This window comes from Callorhinchus milii, unplaced genomic scaffold (assembly GCF_018977255.1).
Source record: "Callorhinchus milii isolate IMCB2004 unplaced genomic scaffold, IMCB_Cmil_1.0 Scaffold18, whole genome shotgun sequence".
Lineage (NCBI taxonomy): Eukaryota > Metazoa > Chordata > Chondrichthyes > Chimaeriformes > Callorhinchidae > Callorhinchus > Callorhinchus milii.
The window spans coordinates 3,219,060-3,231,772 of NW_024704759.1; the positions used below are offsets into that span (position 1 = coordinate 3,219,060).

The following is a 12,713-nucleotide window of genomic DNA, read 5'->3' on the forward strand; positions in this document are numbered from 1 at the left end:
ATGAAGTACTTCTAAATGCAATCATCATCATTCTTCCACGTGTTTCAGCTGTTGGTCAGTGCACCCGTAGAGAAAAAAAACATGGGGGTAACAGGACATTGTGAGCACCCCTGTACATCTGCTAGCACTCCCCCAAGATTTTAGCCGCCCTCGGGGAAGGACAGACCAGCTTCATATCCGTGCCTCTTGTACAAATTGCCTTTTGAGGAGCACAGCACTTCCCATTGAAATGCCTTCCAAAATTATTCCCCGACCGGCCCTCCTCACACCTTTGTGTTTGGCTGTGCCTGCTGCGCTCACAAATTAACAACAGCCGTGCGCGTGCGTGCGTGTGCGTGTGTGTGTGTGTGTTAACAGGCTCAGCCCTGCGAGCAGGCACACCTCCCCCACCCCCCCCACCCCCGCCCCCACCCCCGCAACCCCCCCCCACCCCCCACCCCCCACCCCCCCATCCCATCGCTCACCATGGCAACAAAAATCACCTTGTGTTGCAAATATACAAAGCTCAGTCGGCGAGCGAACAACCTGCGAGTGCTAAATGCAGCCACTTTTCTCATCACTGAGCTGGGCGAGGAGGTTGCTGTGGCAACAGAGCGAGGCGGCTGGGTACTCGTGACTGATCTACGAGAACAGGACAACTTTCTCGTCTATTAACCCCTTCCTTCCAATGGCGACTTCTCATCCCATCACCGCCCCCACCCCGTTCCCCCTCCCCCGTTCCCCCCCCCACCCCCACCACCCCGTCCCCATCACCCACCAGATCTTCTTGCCAAAAGCTTTGAGCAGCTTTCCATCTCAAGTTCCTGTTGGGGGTGGGGGTGGGGGTGGGGGGGGGGTGGGGGTGGTCAAACGTGCTTTGCTCCGTCTCAGTTCTAATAATGATAAGTACTAGATTATTCCTTGGGAGAGAAGGAAGCGAGGCAGACCGCAGAGCAGGAGGAATAGATTTACAAGGCGCAGTTCAAAAAAAATGTGCATTTTTATACTTTCAAGCTGCTTTTGATTTGGGCTGACTTACGGTTTAACACATTAATGATGAGGCTCTTGCAACCTCAAGTCTGTTTTTATGTACTCCTTATAACTTCAGGGAGCTGATCGTGTGTGTGTGCGCGTGTGCGCGTGTGGGTGTGCGCAAAATTAAAGCAAGAGAGATGTAATAATAAATAGTAATCCTTGCATTTGACATAGTGCCTTATCGCGACTTTGAGACGTCTCAAAGCGCTTCGTAAGATACGCTGCAAAATGTAGTGACTGTGTGTTTTGTGGGCAAAACGCCGCAGCCAATTGTGCACAGCAGTGGAGATGAATCAGTCGAGCATTGACAACAAGAAAAGAAATCCAATATTTTCCGCCTCATTTTGTAGTCCAGTCAATTTTTCCAGTCAATAGAGCACTCGCCTCGTCACAAGCCAGACGACTCGATTTTGATTCCCGGGCGGGGAGAAACTTTAAGCAAGTTTCCTTACTCCACACACACATACATACACGCCTGTGTGCCTAGCAGTAAGTTGTTAGGCAATTGGCGGATCATTTCTCAGTGGTAATAATCCCTCCAAAAAAAAAAATGTGCTCACTCAATCCACGACTGTTTGTAGCTGCTGCGTTCCACCCACAAAATACACAGTCAATCCAGTTTACAATATGGTAACATTTTTAAACGCGTTTGAGACGTTGCTTTGGCAATGTCATATTTCACCCGCGAATTTATGTGGAAAAATGGGATTGTCTATTGGTTCCTTATTCTGTGCGAGGTAATAAATCACACGCACGCACACACACTGACAGCGCCCTGATTCCTTCCCCTCACCAGCTCGCCCTGTTCTCTTGTACGGAAAATGCTACTCTTAAAGAACGGTGCAAGGTTTTGGTGCGTTCGTTTCCAGCCACCTAATAAAACGATCCTTACATCCCCCGTAAAGGGGCTGCGTACGGCAACGTCTCACCCACAGTAAGGTGGTGGATGCTCCTCTCTTGGGAGAACAACCTGTCTCCAGCTGCAGCTTATAGACCACAAGACTACGCATGCAGGACTTTTGCATAAGGGGGGATTTTGCCCCATTTGGGGGTTGTGGACTGGCTTAAGAGGGGGGGAAGGAGAGGAGAGAGGGGGAGAGAACCCACCCCCCTCCCCCCAACACCACTAGCCCTGGCGAGTGCCTTGCACGTGCTGCTAAGGGGCAGAGCCAGGTCGTACCCAATGCCAAGTGGGAGCAGCTTTCGATGGTTTCAGCTTCCAACGTCTTTAGTAACAGGATGCATTTCCACAGCAACCGAGCGGCTGAGCTCTCAGGAGCTGTGTCGTTCCTGTCTGCGCAGCGAGGGAACGGCAGCTGAACCCACACACACTGAGGCCGTCTGTCAGCAACAGCACAGCGAGAGTCACTGATTCATTAATGCCTCCACATTAATTGGTCTGAGGGAATAATATAATAATCGTCACAATCCTTGCAATTGACAGAGGGCCTTATCCCGGCTTCGAGGCGTCTCAAAGCGCTTCACGGAATATACCTTAAAGTGGAGTGACTGCGTATTTTCGTGGGCGAAACGCGGCAGCCAATGGCGCACAGCCGCGTGCCCACAGACAGTCGCGGATTGAGCGATCGAATTATCACCAACAGTAGCACAACTAATAGTCCTTGCGTTTGAATTAGCGTCGTCGAGATCAGGCGTAGTGACTGTGCGTTCTGCGCAGGGGGAACGGGACAGCCGATTTGAGCACAGCCACTCCCCCGCAAACGGCCGAGAAGCAAAGGTCCATTATTGTCGCAAACGGCACGTCTGGTACTGAAAGAACATTACTGCAATAAGCACAATGGAATCTATAGAAAGAGAGCAACCCACTTCTCTCGCTCGCTTTTCTTTTGGTTGAATGTTTTTGCTGGCAGTGAACACGTGTGTGTGCTTTTTTTTTTTCCTTTCCTTTCCTTTCCCCCCCCCCGCCCGCCTCAAATAAAGTTGACGGAATTTTTAAACAAAAACAGATCGGATTTTTCAATCCTTTTCGACGAAATAACAGGAAGTAACCGTTGGCGCTGTGTGGATGGAGCTGTTTGGGGGGTTGCCGTGGTGAGGAGAGTCGGATGAGTTCATTTCCTCGGGAAGCAGCCGGACTTGAGCTCTGTGGCTCTCCGGCTGACTGGAACTTTCGCTCAGCCCCGCGCTCCGCTCCCACCCAACACCCCCCCCTACTACCACCGCCAATGAAGCCTTGTGAAACAAACCCTTGCTTTGTGCCACTAACCCTCCACAGCCCGACCCACAGTCTCCCCCTCTCCCACCCCCCAGCTGCACCACGCACAAGATCCAACTGATCCAAAGTTCCGCTGCCCGCATACTCCCCCTCGCTAAACTCCATCTCCCCATCACCCCAGCCCTCGCCGGGCTCCACTGGCTCCCCATCACCGAACGGATCGATTTCAAGATCCTCACACTCGTCTTCAAATCCCTTCGTGCCCTGACACCTCACTACCTTTCCGACCTGCTCACTCCACCCCCCCCCAACCCGCTACCCGTGGAGTCCTGTAGCTCAGTGGTTAGAGCACTCGCTTTGCAAGTGAGAGAGACCTGAGTTCAATTCCAGGCAGAGGGCCAAACCTTGGGCAAGTTTCCTTACTCCACACAGAGCCTAATAATAATCCCTCCAAAACCCAAAACAATAATAAATTGGTCATTTTCAACCTACGACTGTTTGTGGGACATTGCTGTGCGCAATTGGCTGCCGCGTTCGCCCACAAATATACAGTCAATTCACTCTACAGTGTGTTCTGTGAAGCGCTTTGGGACGTCCTCCCGACGTGAAAAGCGCTATATCAAATGCAAGGGTTATTATTATTATTATTATTTACAATGATTTGATACCCTCCCTGGCCTCCACCCTCCCCGATCCCAACCCCTCTGCTCAGGTCCAAATCCCTGACTGTCCAGCGCCTTGGGACGTCCTCCCGACGTGAAAGGCGCTATACAAATGTAATACTGCATTGTATAATCACTTCCTTGGAAGTTGAGTTTGCCACCTGTAGCCTCCGATGGCTGCCATATTGGATTGAATCGTACGCCACGGGGGACACTGCACTGCGCTGACAGAGCAGGGGATGAGTCTTACCTTTGCAAGTTAGTCCCTTTCACCTCTAGGTTGTGAGAAGCCTCCTTCTCGTCCTCGCTGTGATGTAGTGTCTGCGCAGGAGAAGCCAACAGTGAAACATAAAGCCTACCGGGCGGACCTTGCTGTGTGGCAAAATGGCTCCTGCTTTCGCTAGTGAGCAGGAAGTGACCTCGGCACTGATCCAGTGATCCGGAAGTCGGGCATTTTTTGTGCTGGAAGCCGGGCGGGCGGTCCGCTGCGTGCACAGGCAGTGAACGCGGAAGAACTGACTGGCGATCGCACACGGTTACAACGCCGGTTGCTTGGGACTCTCCCCGCCTTCCACCCTGTTATAACGGGTCTCCGCTTTATCTTTCAAAACTCCAGCGCCATGTCCAACGCACAACAGCCAGAACTTGCAACCTTCTGGAACGCGTGGCCTGAAAGGGCGGTGTAAGCCGATTCGATAACAACTTTTAAGAGAGAAGTGGATAATTATTTGGGGAGGACGAGTTTGCAGGGCTATGGGGAGAGAGCGGGGGGCGGGGGGATTGAATTGGATAGCTCTTTTCAAAGAGACACGACGGGCCGAATGGCCTCCTTCTGTGCTGTGCAATTCTCTGGTTCTGCCGTGGAGGCGAGGGTGCTCTGATCGAACCCAACCCAACCAGACGTGCTGTTAACCCTAACGCAAGGGGCAGCAGGTTTCACTCTCAGCGGCGAGGTGATGGGCTGGTTTCAGTCACGCCGTACCGATCTACCCTCCCCTACCCTACTCACCTGATTGATCTTATTCTGCATCTCCTTCAGCCGCTGCTCGCACAGCCTCTGCTCGGCCTTGAACCTGTCCAGCAGCTCCAGCTTCTCCTGCTTCCAGTTCTTCTCGCTGACCTGCAGCTGCCGTGTGAGCTCCATGACCGCGCTGTACGACTCCGCCAGCAGCTGCTGATGCTCCTCTCTCTCCCGTTTCAGGGCACTTTTCAGGTCGCTCGGAACCTTGTCCGAGGGCAGCTTTCCTGTACGGCCGTCCAGTAGCTGAAAGATGTCCACATAATAAAGTCACTTGACAGTATATTCTGTGAAGCGCTTTGAGATGTCTCAACGACGTCACGAGGCGTTATATCAAATGCAAGGATTGTTATTCCTACTCTGTCCGTGAGGGGCTCTATATAAATGCAAGTTGTTGTTGTTATTATAATAATATTAATACAGGAAACTCCCGATAAATTATCACTGCACTGGAAAAGAGCTCAGTGACAAGTTATCCGGAGTGGCGAGTCATAGGGACGTGTATAAATACATAAATAAATACTCTGGGATATTGACAGATGGTGACTAGTTGGAAGTGACAAGTTAAGCCAGAATCGAATTATCAGTAATTTACTGTAATACAAATAATAATGTCAATAAAATCCAGATAATTATTATTACTGTCATCACTAAGTATCAATAAGACCACTAATATCAATACGATATTATTAAGTATCATTAATATGAATGAAAACAGCAATAATTATTATCAATACGTATCAACGGTATCAAAGACCTTCACAGGATTTACTGTGAAATGTAGTGAGTGTGTACTTTGTAGGCATATCCTTACAACAACTTGTATTTGCTCTCAATGTGGGCTCGCGTCTCAGAGCGCTGAAACCCTCTATGCCTATTCTGATTTCCCAGGGACACGATTTCCCCAATCAAATCATGTATTCGCCTCCTGCTTTGGGGTCAAAAGAGTTGCTCCAAGATGTTACTCAGAAGAAATAAAACTAGCCTGACGTTCATTAATCCCCTCCCCCCAGTCTCTTCCCCATCCTCCAAAAAGCTTAGCATATGGATTTAGCCACATCTGTCCGGTGCCATTTGTTCCCCATTGACTCGGGATTTGTGTTTGTCTCAAGTTACCTTTCCACGGAATTCTACATTCCGGAAAGGTCTGAAATTCCACCCAGTGGAAGATTTTAAGATCTATTTTTTTGGGGCTGTCAAAATTTAAGATCGCCCAAAAGGTGGGTGGGGGAGAAATTCTTCGATATGGTCCCAATTTGGAGGTCCCAAGTTTCACCCGTAAAAACCACGTTAAGACGTACTGCAGTAATCTTTGAGGCAAAGATGCGGTGAGATGTTGGGCACAATGATTGATGTCTGTGAAGTGAGTGACCAATTGTATCTAGGGGCGGATTGTTGGCCAGGACACCGAGATAAATTCCCTTCTCTTTTCAAATGATGTCATGGCATCTTTAACCCCCACTTGAAGCGGCAAACGGGGTTCAACATCTCATCCGAAAGGCAATGTTCCCCCCAACCCCAAGTACCCCTAAACCAGAGTGATGTTTAAATTTACTACACTTAATTTTCATTTCATTTCACTTAAGTTTAAATGTACCGTTGATAGTCAAACCTCTGACAGTCAACGTACTGTGAGTTTCTTTCTGTGTGTAAAAAAAAGCACGACAATCTCCTTGCGGTACAATTCCCTCGCTCCACCCCCCCCTCCGCCCACAGTTAACATAAGGCAGGAAGCAAAACTGGTTACAAAAAATCTCCCTTCTGAATCACAGCGCTTGTATTCCCAGGATTGATGCACACAGCTGCACGCTTACATCAGCTCAGTGAAGGAAGCTGTGGTCAGCAGGGCTAAGTGCTTGTAATAGCACAGCTTAGTTACATCAGCCCGCAACTGCATGCAGTACTGTATTTGCCTGCAAATCACAACTCACTCACTGGAGTCGAGGAGCGAGGAAGGGAGGGAGGGAGGGAGGAAGAGAGGGGGAGGGGAAAATAGGGTTGCAGACATGAATAATGGTCTCGACTGTTCCTCTTCCAAACAGTTCCTTCAGCAGCAATGAAAGTCCCTCGAAGAAAATCTTAAAAGTCATGCTACGAACTCATCAACGCTGCCTTGAAAGCTCTCGAACCTTCCTCTGTCTTGCCCCCACCCCCCACTCTTCGACCGTCTTCAGATTGCACCTGAAGACCTTCCTATTCAACCGTGCTTATTATCATCTCCCCTTTCTCTCCTTTGACTCGGTGTCAAACTGCACCGCTGTTAAGAGCTCTGAGACTTTACCCCACATGAAGGGTGCTACGTAAATGCCAGTTGTTGTTGAAATGAGCCACCTCGCCTTAATCCATCTGTTTCGATGGCAATTTCACACAAGAAAGAAATAATACATCGCTCCTCGCAAAGATGGGACAAGACTGGAGATAAAGCCTGCGAGACAAGGCAAAGTGGTGACCAAACTATCCCACTCGTATCCCACATACCTCACCTGAGGCCGTTTTAACTCTTACTTTGTCAGACGCTCTGATAGAGAAAACTGCTCAGGCTAAAGAGGAGAATCACCCAGGTCGCCCTGTCATTTATTTCAACGTTGTGAGAAATTATTATTATTATTAATAATAATAATAATTCCGTGGCACTATTCAAAAAGAGATGGGAGTTTTCCCCAGTGTCTTAGCCAAAAGTCCCCCAAAATAAAATCGGTCCCTCACTCCATAGCTTTTTGTGGGACATTGCTGTGTGCAACTGGCTTCCACGTTTCGCCCACAAAATACACTTTGCAGTATATCCTGTCAAGCGCTTGGTGATGTCTTCGCGACGTGATAAGGTGCTATATCAAACGCAAGGACTATGATTATTATTGATAATAACAATCGTTGCATTTTATATAGTGCCTGCAAGGTTGAGAATGTCTCAAAGCCTTTTGCAAAGTTACTCTGAAGGCTAGCGACTGTAAGTGAACGGGGCGGCTAATTTTCAAGACTATGCAATGTCGATGTTGTTGCTTACCTGTGCCGTGCGACACTTGAGTTCTGCCTTTTCTATCTCCCAGGCTGACTTGGCATTTGCAAACTGCAGCTGAAGCTCTTTTGATCGCCTCCTCTCCTCTGTTAACTCTCGGCAAAGCTCCTTCAAGATCCCCTTAATGTCTCCCACCACTCCGCTGTATTCGCTCGACTGTGGAGGATAAAAAGGAGAATTACTCCCGCTCGGCAAACAACAACAACTTGCATTTATATAGCTTCCTTCACTACTGGGCGCAATATGGGCACAAATGGGGTTCTTGGTTTAACCTCTCACCCAAAGTATGGCGCCTCACTGTGCCTACCTGCTTTCGAGTTGACGTCGGAACGCAGAATTTCTCCACTGGGATAGTCAAACCCTCCTCGAAGGTTTTCAAGGGTTGATCCTCTGCTGTCACTGCCTTGTTGTCCACCTGGCGTGGACTCAGTTCCTCCTCCTCAATCAGCAAGTACAAGTCTTTCAAGCTGTTGACCTGCGAAGCACATTGCATTGCTTGGCTAACTGGATCCTTCCTCAATGACCGTAACAGCCCTAACACATGCTGATGTCAACCACCGTAAAAATGTAGTGACTGTGTATTTGTAGGCAGCTAATTTGTGCACAGCCATGCAGTGAGTGGCCAGCTTTATCTGGTGACGGGTGGGGGATTATCAGCCAGGACAAAGGGAGAAACTCCCATCTCTTTTCAAATAGTGCGATGGGACCTTTTACATCCACTTGAACAGGCGGACATCAGAATTTATTGGATAGAAATCCATGCAGTGAATTAAGGGGTGAAAGGGGTAGATTTAGTCAACGTAAAGAGCATTTCAGAGGCGAACAGAATTTGGCAAATTCTTAAAGCGGCCTTAACTTTGAAGACGTTTCCCCCTCCCCCACACCTGTACATTTCTCTTGAGATCTACAGAAAACTGGCTTCAGAGCTTAAGGACTGAATTCTGGCTAAAATCGTGGAAAAAAGAAAGGAAAAATGAAAGATTTGTTTTGGTCAGCCGGGTGTCTGACACATGTGGAAACCCTGCATCATGTCTAAGAATATCCAAACCAAGTAGAGTTCCAGGCATCCCACTTACACATGGAAATATCAGTGATATTTATTGGAATAGAATGCACACTCTCTCCATGGAGGGATGCATCCTGCCTACTTAATTCTGGAAAGTATTAGGCGCAGGTTGGCAAGAGCCAAGGCTTGTGGGCCCCAGATAGATAGATAGATAGATAGATAGACCAACAGACAGCTAAAAAGACAGATAGACAGGTAGATAAATGTTTCAAATCCTGCACCTCCAGCAAATCATCTCCCTCGCTGTCTATCTTCTCGCCGTATTTCCAGTGCTTGAGGAACCACTTGAGTTTCATGTAGAGCAAGAAGAGATTCTGCCTGAATTGATCCACTTCCTTCACAAACAGATTTTTCTCCTGGCTCCAGAACTTCTGCTCAAGTCTGGTCTGAAGATTCAAGCTCTGCAGCTGGAAATCTCTCCTCACCAATGCCTTCTGGTGTTCCTCTTTAATCTGCCGAGAGGAGGATGAGGGTCGGTCGATGGGACATCAAGGGGGAAAGTCTGGAACCCCCCACCACCCCACACACATACATGCAATGGGTGTTGCTACATATACCTTTCATCGATTTATATCGAAGAACAAGTGTTCTCAGTTGTTTAAAATGCACCGACCTGTGATACTTTTTGGCAGAACCTCTCTGCCTCTTCGCTCCGAAGCTCCCTCTCCTGAACGAGCTGCTCCTGCAGACCCCGGATCGTGTCCTTGGCTTCAGACAGATCCAGCTGCAGCTCTTTGACCTGCTCAAATAAGGAGCGACACAGCACGAGTCACTCGAAGACTCAAAAGCACCTGGCACCGAAATTCCCCCCAATCTATTCGTGGAGTCCTGTAGTGAGGTGCTTAGCGCGCTCGCCTCGCAAACGAGAGGACCTGGGTTCGATTCCCGGGCAGAGTGAAATTCTATGTAAGTTTCCTTATTCCACACTTAGCAGTAAGCAGCAACTCGATCATTAAGTTGATTGGTTTCCGGGGATAATAGTCCCTCCCCTCCAAAATATAATTTGGTCGCTCAATCCACGACTTTGTGTGACACTGTTGTGCGCAATTGACTGCCACGTTTTGCCCACAAAATGCACGGTCAATCCATTTTGCAATAAAATCTGTGAAGTGCTTTGAGACGTCTCAACAACGTGATAAGGTGCTATTGGAGCCCTGTAGCTTAGTCGTTAGAGCACTCGCCTTGCAAGTGAGAGGGCCTGGGTTTGAAACGTTGGGCAAGTTTCCTTACTCCACACGCCTCTGTTTACCCAGCAGTGTGTAGGAACCCGGTGGTTAATCGATTGGCGGATCACTTTTCCGGGGGTAATAATTCCTTCAAAATAAATAAAAATTATTTGGTCACTCAATCCACGACTGTTTGTGGGACACTGCTGTGGGTCTGTGGGATTGACTGCTGAGTTTCACCCACAAAATACGGTCAATTCACTTTACAGTGTATCCTGTGAAGCTCTTTGAGATGTCTCGAAGACGTGATAAGGCGCCATATCAAATGCAAGGCTTATTATTATTATTATTATCATAATATATTATTATATCAAATACAATGATTATTATTATGTATTATCAAATGCGAGGATTATTATTATTATAAGTCTGGGATCTGTTCAAATCCAGGGGAGAGAACAGAGCGCACCTGAGCCAGGCTGAGGAAGAGCATTAGGTCTAAGATTTTACCTCAGAAGCGTAGGAGTCACTTTCCTCGTGCCTGAAGTTCCTGTACTCCTTGGTGTATTCCTTGCCTTCGTCTGTGTCAGCACTGATGATGCAGATCTCTGGGGTTGGGGATGCACTGTGCTGCCAATCACCAGTGTCCCTAAAGTCAGGCTGCTACATGCATGGGCAGGTTCAATGGAAACAAAAGGAATAAAAAAAACAAAGGACAGAAAGGGGGAAAGAGACAAAGAAACAAAAAAAGAAATGGATATCGTAAACATTGAATAAACTACAAGACACAGAAAAGTATGAAAAGGAAAAACAACTGTGTTACGGTGGTTAATGAGAGTGTCCGAACCAAAATCAAACAGACGCTGAGAAAAATCATGGGCTGAATGTGTTTTTTTGGAGGGGATGGGGCGGGGGGAGAGGATTGGGGTTTGGTGTGATGGGAAGGGGTGCGTGGGGTGGGGGAAAGAAAAAAAAACAGAGAAGAAAGAGAGGAAAAAAAGGTGTGCTGACACCAGTTAAGGTGTGCATGCAGTGGATGGGTACAGCGATTGATTAAACCAGCAACATGCGGGTGATAGAACTCTGGGTCAATTGAGGTGTGGGTGAACTTGAGGAAATATCTGCCCTATGTGTTACGTGGTCCTAAACCAAACCATTATCCATTTAATAATCCCTTAATAAAAAAATTGGACACTCAATCCACGACTGTTTGTGGGACGCTGTAATTCACTTTACAGCATGTTCTGTGAAGCGCTTTGAGACGTCTCAAAGACATGATAAGGCGCTATATAAAATGCAAGGATTATTTTTATTATTATTATTATTATTATGTCTGAGGTGTCCGTCCTCTGACCCTTTCCCTCCGTCTTTGCAAAGCGTTCCAAGATGTTATCCGATGTGAAAGACGTTAAATAAATGCAAGTTTGTACGTGATCCAGCCAAATCTTTCTACATTAATGTGCTTGCTCTCTTGTACACAACAACAACAACAAGATTACATTTGTATAGCGCCTTTCATGTCGGGAGGACGTCCCAAGGCGCTGAAACACCTCCCATTGGGACACTTTCCCTCCAACTCCCAGTGAACAATCATTGGCTTGATTTACGCAGCTTTTCAGAGTGTTCAGAATTTGCTAAATTGCCGAATTCAGTCCTAATACTGAAGCTGTTTTTCTGAAATTTCTTAGAGGAAAACCAGCCGAAAACTGGCTTCAAAACTAAAGCGGTGATTAAGAATGCGCCAAACCCTATATTTGTGTTTTTTTTGGCCAGAATTTTTTATCCCAGATTAAGTAGGCTGAAGTCTAATTGTTGCCCTAAGGTGGAGCAAAAAAAACACCCAAAAGACACTTCCTCCAAAGAATAGCAAATTACGTTATTTTCAACGAAAAAGGATTTTTTTTGAGTTCGTTGAGGAAACAATTATAAATACGATTGCTTAGGTTTTGCCCTGAATGGATAATGGTTTTGCAAAATCATGTTTTTTTTGCGTGATAAAAGACATGGTTTTAGGACAGGTGCATTTAAACTAGTGTGTTCTGAGTGTTTTATTAAGGGGGTGGGGGGAGTGTTGTAAAGTGAGAGAGAGAGAGAGAGAGAGAGAGATGGGAGAGAAGGGGGGAGATTGACTGAATGATTAGCCCTAATCAGATGACAGCTATCCCACACTGGCTTGTCTCCACACCAATCTCCACTTCCAGAGTGACTCTGATTCACGTCACAATTCCAGAGAATCCAAAAGTCAAACTCGAAGGTTCGTGCATTTAGTCTTAATTTACAAAAATACACAGTCTTTACACCGTACAGCAAAAGCGCTCTGAAAGACGTCCTCCCGATGTGAAAGACGCTAGCTGTATCAGAAGCAATGATTATTATTATTATTACTATAACCTGTAAAACCCTTCTTTGTCCTTAAATGTAAGGTTGTGTGGAGTTGCAGGTAATCCTTAAAATCAGACTTCATTTGGAAGCCGTTGCCCTCTCCCCAAGCCCCACCCGTCCCCCTCTGCACTTTCTCAAAAAGAAACGGGCTTCCAAAGTTAAGACGTTCCTGAAGAATTTTAGCGCAACTCCACAGCGATCTTTGTATTTTTA

At 47.3% G+C, this 12,713-nt stretch overlaps 1 protein-coding gene across 1 annotated transcript in view; it reads right to left on the bottom strand.

Moving 5' to 3' along the window:
• Positions 1 to 556: 556 nt before the first annotated feature.
• LOC103173094 (protein SOGA1) overlaps positions 557 to 12,713 on the bottom strand; it is a 29,655-nt gene continuing 17,498 nt past the window's right edge. The window contains 9 exon segments of the mRNA XM_042341930.1: positions 557 to 621; positions 2,195 to 2,355; positions 4,103 to 4,173; positions 4,862 to 5,116; positions 7,875 to 8,042; positions 8,194 to 8,361; positions 9,174 to 9,404; positions 9,566 to 9,691; positions 10,629 to 10,781. Coding sequence (XP_042197864.1) covers positions 557 to 621; positions 2,195 to 2,355; positions 4,103 to 4,173; positions 4,862 to 5,116; positions 7,875 to 8,042; positions 8,194 to 8,361; positions 9,174 to 9,404; positions 9,566 to 9,691; positions 10,629 to 10,781 — 1,398 coding nt within the window.